A 20,128-nucleotide genomic window follows, 5' to 3' on the forward strand; every position below is an offset into this window, starting at 1 on the left:
TAACACTTTGCACCTTATTTCTGGTCTGATTTTGTCTGGCTTCAGCTTCCATCCATGGGATGTTGCTCCGCTTTTGTCTGCCAGACTGAAGAGCCCTCTACCACTGAGTGTGATCCTGCCACCCCTTCACCGTCTCCTTGACAAGCTAAACAGATTGAGCTTCGGAAGTGTCTTTCTGTGAGGCCAGTGTTGACTTCCCAGACACCGGATCATTCTGGAGGATGGGTTGCCAGGAGAAAGAGAGGGCATTGCATCACTCTGGATTCCCTCCGGATGGCGCCCTAGCCCCTGGCACCACAATACTTCAGTGGGTGCCATCAAACAAAACTGAAATGGGAGCCTCCCTCTCCCAGCAGTGGCCAGAGACAGACAGCTGCTAGGTCACTCCTACCTGCTAGGTCACTCCAAACCTTGACTCTGGGAGCCAGCCTTACCCTGCTCTGCTGTGAGAACCCCCACTCCTGGGTTGTTCATGCACAGCCTCTGGCATTTAAGCTGCTCCTTTGATAGTGCAACCGAATAACACTAGCCAATATCTCTGGTCCCAGACAACCCAAGGAACCTCTGTCTTGCAGTGTCCAGTTATGCCCACTGGATGCTGCAAACTTATATGAGTTCATCAATTTAACAAAGAAATTGATATGTAGCAGGCTTGTTATTCCAAGGGGAGTCTCTGACACGCTTCAAACCAAACTCACTGCTCCAGGTAGAATAAACAAACAGATTTATTAACTATAAAGATCGATTTTAAGTGATTATAAGTCAAAACATAACAAGTCGGATTTGGTCAAATGAAATAAAAGCAAATCGCATTCTAATCTGATCTTAACACTTTCAATGTCCTTCAGTTGCTTGGTGTGGTGTCTGTAGATGGAGGTGGAAGAGAGACCATGGCAAACGTCTCTCCCTTTTATCATGTCCTTTCTTCCCTCTTGGCTTTGCCCCCTTCAGAGTCAGGTGAGCATTACCTCATCCCAGTCCCAAACTGACCAAAGGAAAGGGAGTGACTCACTCAAGAGTTCATCAGATTCTTTTGTTGCTGCCTAGGTCAGCGTCCTTTATTCCTGTGAGGCTGGGCTGGGTTTGTCCCATACATGCCTTGATGAGGTGTGAACTGCCCCTCTGCTCTTAGAGAGTTTTTCCCTGGGCTTGCTTTAAGCCATGAGGACACATTTTCAGCCTCATAACAATATACATGAAATTACAACCTATGACATTACTATAATATTAATTATTCAGTACATCATGAGCCTTCCGAAGACACCCGACATGACAAACTTTGCATTGGATACCACACAATCATATGATAAGGATGAACATGGGGGTGCTGGGTGTTCCCCCGAGGTACAGAGTGTCACAGAGGTTACACAGACAGACCTGGGAGCACAGGGAACAGGGACTGTGCAGTAGTCACAGCCCAGCAGCCACCGTCCAGCCTTTTGTAGGCAGCAGGCCTAGCTGGGGCTTGGAGAGGTTTAAGGCTGAGAACATGGTGGTTTTGCTTGTCCATGGCATAAGGGCAGGTGCGGGAGGGAGTGAGAAGGTGCTTCTGGGATGAGCTAACTGATGGGTGCTGAAGGCTGCATCATTACTGGGGGGAAGGGGGAATGGTGATGGCTCAGTGCCATCTAAAAGAAGAGTTAGTTGGGCAGGGCATAGCTGGGAAGGGCTGACATGTTGTTTGTGTTCAGTGCCGTGGAGGAGGGGGGACCAGCATAGGGAGGCACGGGGGGTGACCCGCTGAGCCCAATGAGCTAGGCAATGATCTGGCAGTAACTTTTCGAAAGGGTTTAAGGGGGGAAGATGGGGTTTGTCAAGACCAGAGAGGAGGAGGAGGAGGTGGTCATGAAGGTGAGAGATGATGAGGGCCTGGGCCAGAGACACAGCTGTGTGGCCAAAGGACAGGCTGGGTCTTAGACTGGAAGGAGAGATATGATCCAGACACAGCGTGGATGTCTAAAGAGAGTGACAGTCAAAGGCAATGCCCAGGTTACGGGCATGATGGCGATGGCAGGGGACCGAGAGAGCAGGGTGCTGGGAGGGCTTGGGGGACAGGTTAAGTGTTCTGTTTTGACCTGATTGAGATTCAGGGTCTGTCTTCAGGGCACAGTTAACTCGAGCTCCCTATGCTCCGGTGACTCCTCTCGAGTCAGCCCAGCCCACGTGAGAGCTGCCCTGCTGTGCACGGGTGCCTATATGGACATGCAGAGCACCGGCTGGAGGGCACCCAGGCAGCCCTGTCCCCTGTGTTGCCAACTCTCATGAGTTTGTCATGAGTCTCATGATAATTATTGTTTTCCTGAAAGCCCCAGCTCCTGGAGCCAAGTGGAGATGTGATGACTTCAGCCTTTATTCTTAAAGAAAAAGTCAGTTTCTGGCCCTCATGGCTGTAGAGAAAGCGTTAAAATGTGACCCCCATGCACACCAGAGGTTCAAAAAGCAGAAAGCAAATCAAAAGCACCCCAATATTATTTACAGACTCGCAGGATTTTAAAGCCAATCTCGTGATTTTTGGTGAGCCTGACTCATGCTTTTTGAACATTTGGGGTTGGCAATTCTAGCCCTGGCACATGCTGTGCTGGAACTCGGAGGGGGCCTGGGTCAGCATGGGTCCTTCGGTGGTACAGCCCTACCCCAAGAAGCAGCAGGGGCCCCAGGCAGCAGTGCAGCACGCCGAGGCCCTCTGACAGCCCCAGGAAGAAGTCAAGAAACTCATAGAAATGGCAGCTGGCGTCGAGCAGCTGCCTCCGCACCAGTGAGTCCAGGAGCAGAGCTGTCCCGTACAGCACCCAGAGAAGGAAGAACAGACACGTCACCCCGACCCGCAGCTGACAGTCACTCTTGCGCCATGTCAGCATTGCCTTGGCCACGCCCAGTGCGGCAGGGAGCAGAATGAAAACAGCCAGGCAGGATGTGACATGGGCCAGGTGCCACCAGTGTTTGTCCCTCATCATACACAGCTCCTGCGGGTGCCCCTCCGTCCCACTCAGCAAGGCAGCTGGCACTGCCAGGAGGATAGCTGCCACCCAGAGAGCCACAGCCACGCACCAGTGGTGCCGGCTGGGAACCCATTTGTCCCACATGGCACTGCATGCACCGGCAGCTACCAGGAGCCCTTCAGCAAAGAGGCTCCCATACCACAGCATGTACGCCACCTTGCAGAGCCCGTCACCAATGACCCAACCTTGGCTGATGCCTGCAGCAAAAAATGGCAGCATGGCTGTGAAGATGGTGGTGCCAAGCGTCAGCTGGAACAGGAAGGCTCTGCCAAGGGGCCAGCCCCAAAGACCCCAGCAGTTGGCCAAGGCCACCACCAGGGCCAGGTTACTCAACAGGCCCAGGGCACAGACTACAGCCAGGAAGTTGAAGGCATGACTGCGAAAGAATGAACAGTAGCCACTCTGGCAGGGTGCAGCGGCCAAGATGTCATTAGTGTCATAGTCGTAGGAGTAATTCGCCATCATGTTCTCAAAGCTGTCATCGCTTGTGTTCAGTTCCAGGCAGCTGGACTGGAAAAGAGAAACATCAGGTAGTTCAGCCCTGTGTCCCACCCAGCAAGTATTCCTTGACCACTGGGCGGCACTGTGTGCCCCAGGGGTTCACTCACTGGGTGATGGGGGTGCATTCCTTGGCCACCAGGTCCCAATACAAGCCCCAGGAATTCACCTATTGGGTATTGGAGGATGGGGTTCTCTGGACTCCAGGCAGCTCTGTGGATACCAGGGTTTATACGCCGGGTGCTGGAGGGAGATGTCATTCTTGGGACACCACATGAGGCCAGCGTGGGAGTTGAGTAGGGATTACTTTTTCTTCCCCCCCCCCCCCCCAGAGTTTATTGGGGCATGTGGCTGTAGGCCTTGGACAGGGTTGTGCTGCTGAGTTGGGTGGTGCCTTTTGCTGGGTGATGGCTCTGCTCAGGTGAGCTTACTGATGCAGTACCAGGCCCCTCCACCTCCAGGCTCACTTTAGGGAAAGGAGCAGAAACTACTGGGGCACAAGAACAAGGGGTTGGTATGAAATGCATGTGTGAGCAAAATTTGGAATTTCCATCCCGTGGAAAATTCCAACATCCCCACATTCCCCACAACCTCAAATGAGGCAAAAATGATGAAATTTTCCATGGAACAGACTTTCTGAAAAATTTCAGTTCCAAAATGTGGCAATGTTTTCTTTCAACATATCCAGTCAAAATGAAACAGTGCAATATTCCTGAAATCAAAACGCTTCATTGCAACATTAAACTGCATTTTCCCATAGTGACACATTGCATTATGGGTGTTAAGTTCAGCAGCCTGATACTGCTGTTCTCCCTTGCCCCAACTACATTTCCCGTAATGAACCTGAATCATGTGATTCCCATGATGCACTGTGCAGCTCAGTCAGATTGCCTTATGAGCAATGTAGACCTCCAGGGAGCCTGGCTCAGAGAAGAGAATGGGGGCCAGGACTACAGCTCCCATAAGTAGGGCCCTACCAAATTCATGGTTCATTTTGGTCAATTTCACATTCATAGGAGTTTTAAAATAATAAATTTCATGATTTCAGCTATTTAAATCTGAAATTTCACAGTGTTGTAATTGTAGGGGTCCTGACCCAAAAACGAGTTGTGTGTGTGTGTGTGTGTGGGGGGGGGGATTGCAAGGTTATTGTAGGAGGGGTTTGCAGTACTGCTACCCTTACTTCTGCACTGCTGCTGGGCAGCTGGAGAGCAGCGGCTACTGGCCTGGAGCCCAGCTCTGAAGGCAGAGCTGCTGCCAGCAGCAGCGCAGAAGAAAGGATGGCATGGTATGGTATGGTATTGCCACCCTTACTTCTGCGCTGCTTAGGGTTACCATACGTCCGGATTTTCCCGGACATGTCCGGCTTTTTGGGCCTCAAATCCCCGTCCGAGGGGAAATCCCCACAAGCTGGACATGTCTGGGAAAATAGGGAGGGAGGGCCCGGTGCTCAGCCGGGGCCGCTGGGGCTGGAGCCGGCAGGAGACGCCGGGGCCAGAGCCTCTTGGCCTGGGCCGGCCGGCCACTGGAGAGAGCCGCTCAGCCAGGGGGGCCGGACTGGGCTGCGCTGCACCCCGCCCCAGCCCCAGCTTACCTGCTGCCTCCCTGTTTCAGGCTTCCCGGGAACATTTGATTCGCAGGAAGCAGGGGAGGGGGAGGAGCAGGGGGCGGAGCATTCAGGGGAGGGGGCAGAGTTGGGGCGGGGCTGGGAAGGGGCGGAGTTGGGGCGGGGCCGGGGCCCCATGGAGTGTCCTCCTTTTTAAAAATTAAAATATGGTAAGCCCTCAGTCAGCAGCCACCACTCTCTGGCCACCCAGCTCTGAAGGCAGCAGTGCAGACGTAAGGGTGGCCTGGTATGGTATTGCCACTCATACATCTGCACTGCTGCTACCAGGATGCTGCCTTCAGAGCTGGGCACCCAGCCAACAGCTGCCACTCTCCAGCCACCCAGCTCTGAATGCAGTGCAGAAGTAAGGGTTGCAATACCGTGCCCCCCCCCAAAATAACCTTATGACCTGCCTGCAACTCCCTTTTAGGTCAGGACCCCCAATTTGAGAAATGCTGGTGTCCCCCATGAAATCACACAAAAGACCACATTTCACAGGGGACACCAGATTTCACGGGGGAGACCAGATTTCACAGTCTGTGGCGCGTTTTTCATGGCCGTGAATTTGGTAGGGCCCTACCCATAAGGCAACATGACAGAGGGAAACAGTTTAATGGGCCATTTAAATCAATGAAATTTGGCTTGGAATGACCTGCAATTAACTGTTGTATTTCAGTTTACTTGACAGAAAATTGAAAATTTTCAGTACAATCAACATTTTCCTGCGAAGAATTTCAATTTTTGAGGAAACTGCATATTTGTGTCAGAAAATCATTGCACCAGAATATTCCCAACAAACTCTACTTTACAAGGTGCACCATGGAGATCCCTGCTCTGTCCCGGAGATCTCTGCTCCATTGAGCATGTTGTTAGTCACCCAGACACGGAGACTGTGCAACACTTCCTGCTGCTGGCAAGCACTCTGGTCATACGTGTGAGCAATAAGTGTGGCACAGTCCAGCCTGTGGAACCCTCTGGCTTGCGCCATTGTGTTTGGACAAGGAGTTTGAAAGGCTGCGCTCCTATGTCTTGGTCTCTGACCAAGTTCTGCACTGATGGCTCAGAGTGTTGCCAACTTAGCAACTTTGTCACTAGATTTAGCGACTTTTTGGTTTCCCTAGCAAGAAAATAAGTGTCAAAGTGACCAGTGACAAATCTAGTGACTTTCACTGCTAATTACAATGACATTCAGATCCTGTAGTAAGGGCTTCATCCCTGGAGGCACGGTGCCCCCCATCCCATTGGGGCACATGGCCCTGTCTCACTCCACCCCACCTTCCATCAATGCAGCTCTCCTCGCCAGCTAACCTGCCTTGCCCGCCCAGCCCGCTTCATTAGCCAGCTTTCCCTGCCTGACCAGGTGTACTACCTACTACGGAGCAGAGAGAAAGAACATTTGGGTAAAAACAAGCTCTGGCTAATGTGCTGCTCTTTCCAAAGTGCACCTGGCTTTAGCAAAGTATTTAATTAGCCTCCACAAACTTATTTTCCTCGCCTGCAGATTCCAGTGATCTCAGCCCAAGAAGCCCTGGAATGCAATTCCTTCCGAGGACATGCTCAATTGAGACATGATGACATTGACTTGGTGTGCGGCAGAATGTAGTAAGATAGGGTTACCATATTTTGTGCCTCCAAATGGAGGACACTCCACGGGGCCCCGGCCCTGCCCCCAGCCCCGCCCACGCCCCTGCCCCAACTCCGCCCCCTCCCCAAAGTCTCCGCCCCCTCCCCTGCTTCCCGCGAACATTTGATTCGCGGGAAGCCTGAAGCAGGTAAGGGGGAGTGTGGGGGGAGGAGGAGCGGCCCAGGCTGGCCCCCCGGTGGCTCCAGCCTGGGTCGGCTCGGGCCCTGGGGTGCCGGCCCCGGCCCCCGGCCGACCACCCCCGGCCCGCCCAGCACTGCCGGCCCCCGGCGGCCCAGCGCACCCCCCGGCAGCCCGGCCCCGCAACCCCGGACCGGCTCGCGGCCCCACGGCCCAGCGCACCCCCCGGCGGCCCGGACCGGCTCCCGGCCCCGCGGGCCCGGCCCGGACCCCGGCCCGGCACCGCGCCCCCGGCTCCCCGCCCAGCCCGGCACCATGCCCCCGGCCCCGCGACCCCGGCCCGGCCCCGGCCAAAGAGGCCCCGGCCGAGCCCTCCCTGCCTCCCTCCCAATTTTCCCGGACATGCCCGGCTTTTGGGGATTTCCCCCCGGACGGGGATTTGAGCCCCCAAAAGCCGGACATGTCCGGGAAAATCCGGACGTATGGTAACCCTAAGTAAGAAGAGCACGGAATGGATTTTGTTAACACTGTCGAACTGCTTGTGAATGATTTTATGACTATACTCATCAGGGCACATATATATATATATTCTCTGATGAATTCTCTGGACATTTTGTTTAGTGATACTTTTGTCTCCTTTTGAGTGCTTAAACAGCTACATCTAGCAACTTTTCAGGGTTTGTCTGGTGACTTCCTGCTATGTGGAATTGGCAACCCCGCGAGAGTCTGATTCCAGCTGCCAAGGGGTGGAGTTCGACTCCTGGTGCCTCCTCAGTTATGCCCCATTTACCTGGCTGTCCCGCTCAGATTCAAACACAGGGTTGTTTCATAGCGAGACGTTTCTCTGTACGAAGCCACATCGCTTAGGGGTAGGGTGACCAAATGTCCCGATTTTATAGGGACAGTCCCGATTTTTGAGTCTTTTTCTTATATAGGCTCCTATTAGCCCCACCCCCGTCCCGATTGTTCACATTTGCTGTCTGGTCACCCTACTTGGGAGCCTGCCTGAAGGAGCCCCCATGGGCCCCCCTGAAATGTCCCACCTGGCCCTGCAGCGCCATCACTCTAGGTCTTTCACAGACTGCCGCGCCAGGAGGAAGTCCTCCTATTTGTCTCACTCTCACACAGCTTCTGTCTCTGGTTCCTTTTGGCCTCCATAAGGTCACAAATCCCTGTCCTCTCAGTGTGTCCTTCTCACTGGCTTTTGTGCCAGTCCACTGGGATGCTCCCAGGTCTTCAGTTTCAGGCCAGGCTGACCCTTTTCCTATCCCCTTTTCCACAGACACTTTTCCCCCTGGCTGCATATATGGACCCCGCATTCAAAAACACCTGTCTGCAGAGACAGCAAGGCATAAACCACTAGGAGCCAGATTTATTGGCTGTTTATAGTCACCTTTGCATTCAATTTTCTCCTGCAATATTCACACAAAGTAATTGTGTTTGTGTGGACATGGGCAGTCCTGGCTTGAAAGGTGCAGTCACACATCCTAGTACCTGCTGTTTGATTAATCACCGCAGTGTCATGCTTTTGGACTGGGGTTTTTGGCGGCACCGAGCTGTGCGAATAAGCAGTGTCCCATCTAGACCACATGTAGGCACTGGGCCAAGTTCAAAGACGAATCCAGTCTGATGTAACTTACCCTTTCTCTCAGCCCCTTCAGCATGTCACCCCAACTCCTAGCCTGCTACTCCCATGCCCCTCTGCTTCCACATCACCTCTGACCATGGCCCTCTCAATCTAACCAGCTTGCATTGTGACCTACCCCAGCTGAGTCCCCTTTTCTCCTTGGTAAGAAGGTCGGATGGTGCCTGAGTCAATGTGAGGAGCTGTTTTCTGCGTAGGGTGACCAGATATCTGGATATAAGGGGCTTTGTCTTATATAGGACCCTGTTACTCTCCCTGCCCCCATCCTGATTCTTCATACTTGCTCTTTGGTAACCCTAGTTCTGCCCGCATTTACACCCATTCAGTGCCACAGTGAGGAGCTGAGGGCATGGGAGTCTAAGTCACAGCCCCTTGCACCTCACCTCTGAACATCACCCTCTGGAGAAGTGTGGAATGGGCTCGGGGGAGACAGCCAAGGGCCTGTATCTGGACTAGGGAAGGGGCAGTGTGGAGGTCTCCAGGTTGTCTAATGAGAGTGGCGGAGTGGGAGAGGTCTCTGTGGTCAGAGCAGAGTTGTGGGGCTTCTAGGCCATACGTGGACAGGAGTGTGAGATGTTGTAGCCAGTGGGCCATGCTGGGTAGCTGGCATGGGGGCGGGGGAGAGGGTTGAATCTCTGTCTAAGGCAAGACATTTGTGCCCCTAACGAGAGGCTGAGCTGGAGGATGGGCCCTGGGCTGTGTGTGTGTGGGGGGGGAGACGGCCCACACTGGAAAGGCTGGTGCGTTCAGGAGAAGGCTACTGCTTTGTGGGCTGAGGCCAGGCTGGCCCCCAGGGAGAATTATAGCTGTGACGGAGACAAAGCTTCTTTGCCAACATTTATTATTATAGCCACAGTCTCATAGCCAGTCTGCTTAGAATTAATGAAGCTTATTTACAACCATCCCTGTGTCTTAAGCAACTTTGTTATCTGAGTGTGACATTCATTATGTGTGAGGCAGGTGGAGAGGGCTGGGCCTGGGGGCTTACCTGCCGGCACAGTCCAGGGGAGGGGGAAGCTGGTGTGAGGGATGGAGGGGCAGACAAACACCATGAAACAAGCAGTGATCACCTGGCGTCTGATGCTGGGTGAGGAAAAGGTGTCTCTTGGCTACACTCGACTGGAGGTAACAGCTATAAATCTCTTTCATTACACATGGGAAATGAGGCCTAGAAATGGTCTCTCCTAACATCCCATTGCAAGCTGAGCTCTGGCAGGCAGCAGCTAGGGCCGTCTCACTGAGCCGATGTTTTGTGACAAGGTCTGGAACCTCCGCGAGTCAGTGATGAACAGTCATTGACACCGGTCTCTACATCACCTTAGAGCCCATCTAATCACCAACTGAGTGGGGCAGCGAAGTTTGTTTTTTAACCCTAATTCAACACCAGTTTGTGTTACTGTACGGTAGAGCGTGAGGAGTGGTGTTTTCACTTAAAAGATGTTTGTCTAGAACTTTAACTCCATTGTCACAGAGTTTTTGTTTGATAATTTTCTTAGTTTTTAGAAAGATTTTTTAACTGTAGAGTGTGAAACCTGAAGATGGTGCTGTTGCAATTTGGATCTAGGAGCAAACTGGCTTTCGCTGCACTCCAGTGGCACAGGCTGTGTGGACAGTCATAGAGTGCGGCCAGGAGATTCCATTTCCTTACAGCACAAATCGCCAGTGTTGTGCTCTCTGGGCACCTCACAATGTTAACGCTTAGCGTGGAGATTCAACATAGCCCCTGGGAGCTGGAATCACCTCCTCCACCCAGTTCCCCAGGTCCTTCCGCCCTAACAGGGCCAGCTGCTGCAGCAGAACCGGCTGCAGGCAGGAAGGCAGCCATGCAATCAGGAGTTCCCCTTGTCTCTACCTAATTGGCCTGTGATTTATGACCTGTGACACAAGACAAGAACAATGGCCTGGCCTCTCATCATCCACAGTGGGAACAAATGGCCTCATTTCCCAGCACAAAGTGAACCCTCCTTGGCAGGATGCTGGGCTCAGTCCAACGGCCAGTGGTGAAATCCTAGAGGAAGATTCCCCTCAGAGGTGGCCCCGACTTGGCATCACCCATCAGACGGGATTGCTGAGGCCATTTGAGATAGGAACAGAACAGCTCGGCAGTGAAGCACGGGGGGGCCAGCAATGCCTGGCACTGTGGGGAGCAGGGCAGCCGGGGGTCACACAGAACTGGGTCTGGCTTTGGCTGTTTGGAGTGTCTCTGGATACAGGGTGTTAGATAGGGTTACCATATTTAAAAAATAAAAAAAGAGGACACTCCACGGGGCCCTGGCCCTGCCCCTTTCCCACCCCCGGCCCCGCCCCAACGCCACCCCTTCCCCACCCCAACTCCGCCCATTCCCCACCCCTTCCCCAAAGTCCCCGCCCTAACTCCCCCTCCTCCCTCCCAGCCATGCGAAAAGGGCTGCCCCAGCGCTACTGGCTTCATGGTTTGCTGGGCAGCCCCCAGACCCTGTGCCCCCGGCCGGTGCTTCCCCAGCGCAGCTGGAGCCCGGGAGGGGAAGCGCCCAGCCGGGGGCGCAGGGTCTGGAGGCTGCCCGGCAAACCATGAAGCCGGTAGCGCTCGGGCTTCGGGCAGCCCCCATGCCTCCGGACCCTGCGCCCCCGGCAGGGCACTTCCCCTCCCGGGCCAGCTGCTGTGCTCCTCCCCTGACTCTTCGGCTCTGTTTAAGAGCCGAGCTGCCCGAGCGCTCCGGCTTCGGGCAGCCCCCTTGCCTCTGGACCCTGCGCCGCTGGAGCAGAGCAGCTGGAGCCCGGGAGGGGAAGTGCCTGGCCAGCGGCGCAGGGTCCGGAGGCAAGGGGGCTGCCCGAAGCCGGAGCGCTCGGGCAGCTCGGCTCTTAAACAGAGCCGAAGAGTCAGGGGAGGACCACAGCAGCTGGAGCCCGGGAGGAAGTTCCCGGCCGGTATTTTTCACGGACATGTTCAGCTTTTTGGCAATTCCCCCCGGACGGGGGTTTGATTACCAAAAAATCGGACATGTCCGGGAAAAACCGGACATATGGTAACCCTAGTGTTAGAGAGCCCAGGACAGGGATCTCACCACCGAAAGCACTTCAGACAAGTCCAAACTGGATCCATTCCTGAAAATAGCCTCTCTGTGTTGGTGCTGCACCCAATTGTTGGGGGATCACGGGCCCAATCTGGTGGCCTGACCGAGTTGCTAGTGATCTGCCTGCTGTGTGTGGGAGCCAGGCCTCAGTCTTCCCCGTGGCTTCCTGTTTCTCAGCAGAGGAGGCCATAATGAGGGAGGGACCAGGAGCAAGCGGAGAGGGGGAGGGGGAAAGGACGGGGAAGGGACAAGGGGGCCCAGGGATGAGGGGGACCCAGGTGTAATTGGGGGGCTCATGGACTCAACAGACCCAGGTGTAAAAGGGGCCCACGGGCTAGGGGGGTTCAGGTATAAGGGGAGCCCGGAGACGCAGCAGGTCCAGGTGTAAGGGGCACCCAGGAACGCAGGGGCCCAGGGACGCAGCAGGCCCTCTTTGTATACAGTAGGAGCTAGAGAAACATGAAAGAAAGCAGAGGTGCTCTACTTAGCAGGGAAGGAGAGCTAATAACTGAGGACAGCAAGATGGCTGGGGGTGTTTTATGCCAATTTTTTTTTTCAGGCTTCATTAAAAAGGTTAATGGTGACCAGATATGCAACAGGATTATTGTTAACAAGAAAGGGGAAGGAACACAAGCTAAAATAGGGCAAGAACTGGTTAAAAAATATTGTGATGCACTGGCTGTATTCAGGGCCTGATGAAATTCATCACAAGGTACTTAACAAACTAGCTGCGGCAATCTCAGAACCATTAGTAATTACCTTCCAGAGCTCATGGAGGATTGGGCCAAAAGAAATCTGATGAGGTTCAACAAGGACAAGTGCAGAGTCCTGCACTTAGGATGGAAGAATCCCATGCACTGCTATAGACTAGGGACCGAGTGGCTAGGCAGCAGTTCTGCAGAAAAGGACCTGGGGATTACAGTGGACGAGAAGCTGGATATGAGTCATCAGTGTGCGGTTGTTGCCAAGAAGGCTAATGGCATATTGTGATGCATTAGTAGGAGCATTGCCAGCAGATTGAGGGAAGTGATTATTCCCCTCTATTCGGCACTGGAAAGGCCACCCCTGGAGTATTGCGTCCAGTTTTGGGCCCCCAACTACAGAAAGGATGTGGACAAATTGGAGAGAGTCCAGCGGAGGGCAAAGAAAATGATTAGGGGGCTGGGGCACATGACTTACGAGGAGAGGCTGAGGGAACTTGGCTTATTTAGGCTGCAGAGGGGAAGAGTAAGGTAGGATTTGGTAGCAGCCTTCAACTACCTGAAAGGGGTTTCCAAAGAGGATGGAGCTAGGCCAGGGGTGGGCAAACTTTTTGGCCTGAGGGCCACATCGGAGTATGGAAATTGTATGGCGGGCCATGAATGCTCACAAAATTGGGGGTAGGGGTGCAGGAGGGGGTGAGGGCTCTGGTTGAGGGTGTGGGCTCTGGGGTGGGCCCAGAAATGAGGAGTTTGGAGTGTGGGAAGGGGCTCCAGGTTGGGGTGCGGGGGGGTGAGGGCTCTGGGGTGGGGCCAGGGATGAGGGTTTGGGGTGCAGGAGGGAGTTCCAGGCTGGGACTGAGGGGTTTCGAGTGTGGGAGGGGAATCAGGGCTGGGACAGGGGGTTGGGGTATAGGGGAGGGGTGTGAGGAGTCCGGCTGGTGGTGCAGGCTCTGGGGTGGGGCTGGAGATGAGGGGCTTGGGGTGCAGGAGGGTGCTCTGGGCTGGGACCAATGGGTTTGGAGGGCAGGAGGGGGATCAGGGATGGGGCAAGCTGTTGGGGCATAGGGTGTGTGTGTGAGGGCTCTGGCTGGGGTGGGGCTGGGGATGAGGTGCTTGGGGTCCAAAAGGGGGCTCTAGGCTGGGATTGAGGGGTTCGGAGGGTGGGAGAGGGATCAGGGCTGTGGCAGGGGATTGGCACGGGTGGGGGGGGCTCAGGGGTGCAGGCTCTAGGCGGGTGGGGGGGGGCTCAGGGGTGCAGGTTCCAGGCGGTGCTTACCGCAAGCAGCTCCTGGAAGCATGTCTCCCCTCCGGCTGCGAGGCGTGGCCAGGAGGCTCTGCGCGCTGCCCCATCTGCAGGCACCGCCTCTGCAGCTCTCATTAGCCGGGAACCCCAGCCAATGGGAGCTGTGGGGGCAGCATCTGCAGACAGGGCAGCACACAAAGCCGCCTGGCTGCGCCCTCAGCTTACTACATAGGAGCCGGAGGGGGGTCATGCCACCTGCTTCCTGGGAGCCGTGCGGAGCGGGGCAAGCCCTTGACCCCACTCCCCGGCTGGAGCACGGGAGCAGGACATGCCCCAGACCCCGCTCCCCGGCGGGAGCTGAGGGCAGGATTAAATGGTCTGATGGGCCGAATGTGGCCCATGGGCTGTAGTTTGCCCACCCCTGAGCTAGGCTGTTCTCAGTGGTGGCAGATGACAGAACAAGGAGTAATGGTCTCAAGTTGCAGTGGGGGAGGTCTAGGTTGGATATTAGGAAACACTATTTCACTAGGAGGGTGGTGAAGCACTTGAATGGGTTACCTAGGGAGGTGGTGGAATCTCCATCCTTAGAGGTTTTTAAGGTCAGGCTTGACAAAGCCCTGGCTGGGATGATTTAGTTGGTGTTGGTCCTGCTTTGAGCAGGGGATTAGACTAGATGACCTCCTGAGGTCTCTTCCAACCCTAATCTTCTATGATTCTATGATCCTGGAAAAAATTATTAAACAGTTTGTGAGCACCTAGAGGATAATAGGGTTCAAAGGAACAGCCAGCATGGATGTATCAAAAACAAATCATGCCAAACCAACCTAATTCCCTGCTTTGACAAAGTTACTAGCCTAGTGGCTAGTGGAGGGAAGCCAAGATGTGCTATATGTTGATTTTTGTACGGCTTTTGACATTCCCATAAGTAGGGCTTCATGTCTGTCATGGAGGTCGCGGAAGTCATGGATTGTGATTTCTGCAGCAGCCAGTGTGGCTGAACCGAGGGCCGCCTCAGCGGCTGGCCTCAGGGACAGCTGCTCAGGCAGCCTTGCAGACAGCCACACCGGCAGCTGCTGGAGCGGCTCTGCAGCCAGCCTCTTGGGCAGCCCCGCAGCCAGCAGCACCAGCCGCTGCTGGAGCGGCCTGAGGCCAGCCGCACCGCTCGCTGCTCTGGCAGCCCCGGGCAGCTGGCCCCAGGGACCACCCGAGCAGTGTCCGAATAGGCTGGCCCCGGTGACCACCTGAGCAGGGTCCTGGGGGCTCCTGGCAGCAGACCTGGGGCAGCCAGAGCAGTGGCTGGCATCCCAGGGCTCCCCCCAGGCAGCAGCCGGAGCGGGACCCCGGGGCTTCCCCCACCGGCGGCAGCTGGAGTGGCAGCACAACCCCTGGGGCTTCTCCCCCGCTCCCCCGGTAGCGGATGGAGCAGCAGCGGGACCCCCGGGGCTATTCCCCCACCAGTGGTGGCCAGAGTGGCAGCGGGATCCCTGGGGCTTCCCCCGCCCCCGGCTGCAGGTGCCATGAGCCCTCTGGTCCCCCCCCACTCCAGTTCAATCAGGGGTATTTATGTTATAAGTCATGGACAGGTCACGGGCCATGATTTTTTTGTTTTTTGCCCGTGACCTGTCCATGATTTTTACTAAAATACCTGTGGTTAAATCGTAGCCTTACTCAAAAGCAAAATAGGGAAATGTGGTCTAAGTGAAATTACCAGAAGGTGGGTGCACAACTAGTTGAAAACCCATGCTCAAAGAGTAGCTATCAATGGTTCGCTGTCAAACTGGGAGGACATTTCTAGTGGACTCCTGCAGGGGTCAGTTCTGGGTCCATTACCCTTCAATATTTTCATTAATGACTTGGATAACGGAGAGGAGGATAGGAGTACTTGTGGCACCGTAGAGACTTAGAGAGGAGGATGTGCTTATAAAATTTGCAGATGACAGGATGCTGGGAGGGGTTGCAAGCACTATGGAAATCAGGAGTAGAATTTGAAAGGACCTTCACAAATTGGAGAATTGGTCTGAAATCAACCAGATGAAATTCAGCGAAGATCAATGCAAAGCACTTCACTTAGCAAGGAAAAATCAAATGCACAACTACAAAATGGGGATTAATTGGCTAGGTGATAGTACTGCTGAAAAGGATCTGGGGTTATAGTGGATCACAAATCGAACAAGTCAATAATGTGATGCAGCTGCAAAAAAGGCTAATATCAGTCTGGGGCATATTAACAGGAGTGATGTATGTAAACAGGGCTGGTGCAACCATTTAGGCGACCTAGGCGGTCACCCAGAGCACTAGGATTTGGGGGGCGCCATTTTCTTCGGCAGCGACCGCAGTGGCTAGATCTTCAGGGGAACTCCCCGCCCCAGCTCACCCCTGCCACACCTCCTCCCCGAGCACACTGTGGCTGCTTCACTTCTCCCGCCTCCCAGGCTTGCGGTGCCTAAACTGATTGGTGCTGCAAGCCTGGGAGGCGGGAGAAATGAAGCAGCCACGGCGTGTTCAGGGAGGAGGCGGGGCAGGGGTGAGCTGGGGCAGGGGGGGGTGCCTCAGGGTTGGGGGTGGGGAGCTGCTGCGGGGGGGGGGGTGCCTCAGGGTGGTGGCTCGGGGATGGGGGGTGGAGGGGGCACAAGGTGGAAGTTTCGCCTAGGGCGCGAAACATCCTTCCACCAGCCCTGTATTACACGGGTGGTCATTGTCCCGCTCTACTCGGCATTGGAGGATGGTGTTCAGTTCTGGGCACCACATTTTAGGCAGAAATGGAAACTGAAGAAGGTGCAGAGGAAAGCAACAAAAATGCGAAAAGGTTCAGAAAACCGAATGTATGAGGAAAGGTTCAAAAACTGGGCATGTTTAGTCTTAAGAAAGGAAGGCTAAGGGGGGACCTGATAACAGTCTTCAAACATGCTAAGGCTGTTATAGAGACGGGGGGGATCAAGTGTTCTCCATGGCCACTGAAGGTCAAGAAGCGATGGGCTAAGTCTGCAACAGGGGAGATTTAGGTCAGATATTAGGAAAAACTTTCTAACACTAAGGGGAGTTAAACTCTGGGAAAGACTCCCAAGGGAGACCCCTCACAGGAGGTTTTTAGCAACAGGCTGGATAAACCTCTGTCAGGGATGGTCCAGGGTCACTTGGTCCTGCCGCAGCGCCGGGGGCTGGGCTAGAGGAGCTCTGGAGGGCTCGTCCACTCTGCACTCCTAGGATGCCATGGCCTAGCCCTCTACAACAGTGGTTTCCAAGCTGTGGTTCGCGGACCCCCGGGGGGCGCAGACTATGTCTGCGATATCCAAAGGGGGGCGCGCCTCCATTCAAAACTTTGTAGGGGTCCACAAATGAAAGAAGGTTGAAAGCCGCTGCTCTGCAGCATGGGCATTGCACAGGCAGTCACTGCGTTTGTCTCCACTGCAGCAGCTGCCCACAGCTTGTGCCCCGCTGGCATGAGCCTGCTGGCCAGCCGGGAGACTCGCTCCCTGCTGCAGGGCAGACAGAGCCGGTGAGAGTCCCCGGCACAGGGCAGCAGAGACGGACGGATGGAGGAGGAGGGCTTAGGGGGAAGGGAAGGGTTGGGGGGGACTCTGGTGGCTGGGGAGGGGTGAAATGGGGCAGAGGGAGAATGTGGGGAACAGCCAGGGTGGCCTGGGGTCAGGAACAGATGGGGGAGGCTCAGCGGAGACTCAGGGATAATGTGGGGCCAGAGAGGAAAGCGAGGCGGGGCCAGCCAAGAGACAGGGGCGAATAATAATGGGGTGGAGGAAATGCCAGTGAGAATCGGGGATGGGCTGGAACTGCAGCAGGTGGGGAAGGAGGGACCCTGGAGAAGAGCAAGCTGGCTCTCTGGGGCTTGTTTGCTGTGTCCTTGGCTCCAGGGGGCAGAGCTGTCCAGCCTGTGACACTGGGGCCCCGCTGGCGTTCAGGCAAGGGGGGCAGAACCAAAGCCAGCCTTGGAGATGGGGTGAGTGTGGGCCTAGGAACATGCCCTTTCATGGTAAGCAGCTAGTCCTGTGCCCAGATGGCCCCTCTGCCTGTCCCCCAGGGCGCAGGAGCAGCAGCATCAGGAAGCAGTGTTTTCAGAACTAATGCTTTGATCATCATTTTTACAAAGCCATTTTCCTGGTGCAAAGGTCGCAAATCACAGTCAGTGCCTGGCTCAGGGCCCCAGGACAAGGCTGCAGCCAAGCTGCCAGGCAGGTTTGGTGCTGGATGCTTCACAGATGCCATGGCTCATGCAGCCATGATACCAGCCAGCCAGCCACGCTGGGCACAGCTGGTTGCAAAAGCCAGTTTCAAGCCAGTGACAGCAGCTCCCAGCTCTATCTCTGCAGACAAGAATCAGTCTGCCCCACATGATGACCACTCAGTAACCAGGAGATCAGGCAAGGACTGAGGGATCTGTGATGTACCAGCCAGCTGCCTGGGCTCAATTCACAAGTACAAATGATACTGCAACCCACTGAGCTTCTGTGCTGGATGGGACGAGGGGGGAACCACAAGGTGATGCCTCTGGATAAACTCCCAAACCATCATTGTTGGTGCTCATCCCCATAGAATCCACTCCCAACGGCTTAGGAGTGGCCCAGGACTGGGATGGCTGGGGGTTGGGATTGAGAAGCATGGGAAGCCCAGGGAAGCAGGGAGCATCCCTCTCCAGTGTCCCATGTTTGGAGAGCTGTCACTCATTTTTGTCTCACCTGCATTCTCCCCAAACTCGGAGTCTCCTCACTTTACTGGAGGAAATTGCCATCAGAAATAATGACTCTTGAATAGGAGATTCTAGAGTTACTTTCCCTAAAGGAAGGAATCCTGCAGTACCTTCCCCTTCCTGAAGGGAAGCTGGCGTGCTCCGTGGTTTGGGTCTCTGTCCCACTTGGAGCAGGGAGCAGAGTGAGTGAAAAGTGCCTGGCACAAATCATAGGTACAGAGAATCTCTCCCCGGCATTGGCAGGTGGAGAGGGAGGCAGGAGGAGAGCTGGGGTAGGAAATGCTTTCCCATCCAGTGGAAGTCAAGATTTAATTTTTTTCCCATTCCACACCAGCTGGACACCAAGCCCTGCCAAAGTTTTCTTGGAAAAACCAAAGAGCAAGCGAGAGCAGCCTTCAAATATCCAATAGTCCAGAGGTTCAGCTGCTCTGCTGGAGTGTGGGGGACCTGGGAGCACATCCCTGCGCTGCCTGGCTTGGAGCAGGGCCTTGAATCTGGGGCTCCCCTCAGTACCCTAACCCCAGGGTCAGTCCTGACTTAAGCAGAACAGCGCAGACAGCCAGGCTGAAGAGAGGCTCCTATAGCCCAGGTTCAAATGTGGGCCAGGGGAGTGCCCGAAGCACTGGGCTGTCAGCAACTGGGGCAAGGCCCCGTCTGGCTTTGACAAGAAATTCCTGCTTGAGCTGAGAAACCTTCCTGGGCAGCTTCACAGAAACCAAGACATTCCTGAGGAAAGTCTCTGTTTCCAGGACTCACCATCTTCCAATGAAAACCTGTTTTGTCAGAAAGCCCTGACCAGCTGTGCTCAGGCGCGAGGAGTGTTAGCCCAGCATGTGTCTGTGTCGGTGGGCAGGATCGAACTGGGGAACTCTGGAGCTTAGTGCCTGAGCTTCTACCGCATGAGCTAAAAACCAACTGGCTGTTAGCTAAGGCTGTAGAGCAGACTCATTTAACTCTCTCTTTAAGTGGTCTTGGCGCCACTAGATGGGACAGAACACCACACCCAGAAGGTGTGTGGGTTACACCTGCACCACTCTGCACTCTGCCTTTGCTCTCAGCCCTTCACCTTCACTACGGAAGCAAATCTATTTTAGGAGGACAGTGTAGGTGGGCAAAGGAGCCCCGGGACTCACCACAGTGATGATGCAGTTCCCCATGGTGTCCGCGTGCTTTGTGGCTGGTACAGGAGAGCTCTCTCTGCCTTTGTCTGTCTGCCCAAGGGGAGGGGACAGGCTGCTGCTACAAGATAAGAGCTGGGATATTAAAAACAAACTTTCTGCTCCAGTGAAACCCCCGGAGTAAAGGAAACAGGGGGAGCCGCACTGCCAGTAAGTGCCTGGAGTCCTCTGCGCAGGAAACACTCCTGAAGGGGTCCAATCTACTGGATATCCTGGCAGGGTCCCCAATGCCAAGGAATGCATCTCTCTTCCAGGCTTCCTGTCTGGATGCCTCATATACATGTTCCAGGCCCTGAGACAAATGCATGCCAGAGACCTGACCCGACTAATTCCATATCTCAGACTACACGTAGCACCAACCAACAGCCAGATTACAGCCAACCCCACATGGCATCCTTCAGGGTCCAGTTCACTGGCCCGCATGGTGTGGGCACCTGTCCTTCCCTGTTCCTCCCAATACCACGGCCCTCCCATTCCACCATCACCCTCACCTCTCTGGCCTGTTTGTTTGCTTCTTACCTTAGAAATGTCAGGACTGGTGATCCTGGGCTCCCCTGGTTTGGCTGGAGGACTCATAGCAGGGCTCACCTGTGTATCAGGAGCTTTTCCTCCCCGTTACTCAAAGGGGGAGGCAGGGTTTGGATTTTTAACTCAGACCTCCTTTTCCCAAGTGTGTATTAGTCATTTGAGTTACACAGGCATCTACAGAAGCAAACTCAACCCAAAGTGTGTCAGACAATC

General features: G+C 54.8%; 1 protein-coding gene across 1 annotated transcript; it reads right to left on the minus strand.

Annotated features, from left to right (window-relative positions):
- Nucleotides 1-707: 707 nt before the first annotated feature.
- ACKR1 (atypical chemokine receptor 1 (Duffy blood group)) lies at nt 708-19,810 on the minus strand. The gene is made up of 2 exons (XM_054011048.1): nt 19,343-19,810; nt 708-3,509 (listed from the first exon to the last, which is right to left on the minus strand). The coding sequence occupies exons 1-2, from the start codon at nt 19,808-19,810 to the stop codon at nt 2,526-2,528; spliced, it is 1,452 nt and encodes a 483-aa protein (XP_053867023.1). The 3' UTR covers nt 708-2,525.
- Nucleotides 19,811-20,128: the final 318 nt, after the last annotated feature.

The sequence above is a fragment of the Malaclemys terrapin genome, chromosome 21 (genome assembly GCF_027887155.1).
Source record: "Malaclemys terrapin pileata isolate rMalTer1 chromosome 21, rMalTer1.hap1, whole genome shotgun sequence".
Taxonomy (NCBI): Eukaryota; Metazoa; Chordata; order Testudines; family Emydidae; genus Malaclemys; species Malaclemys terrapin.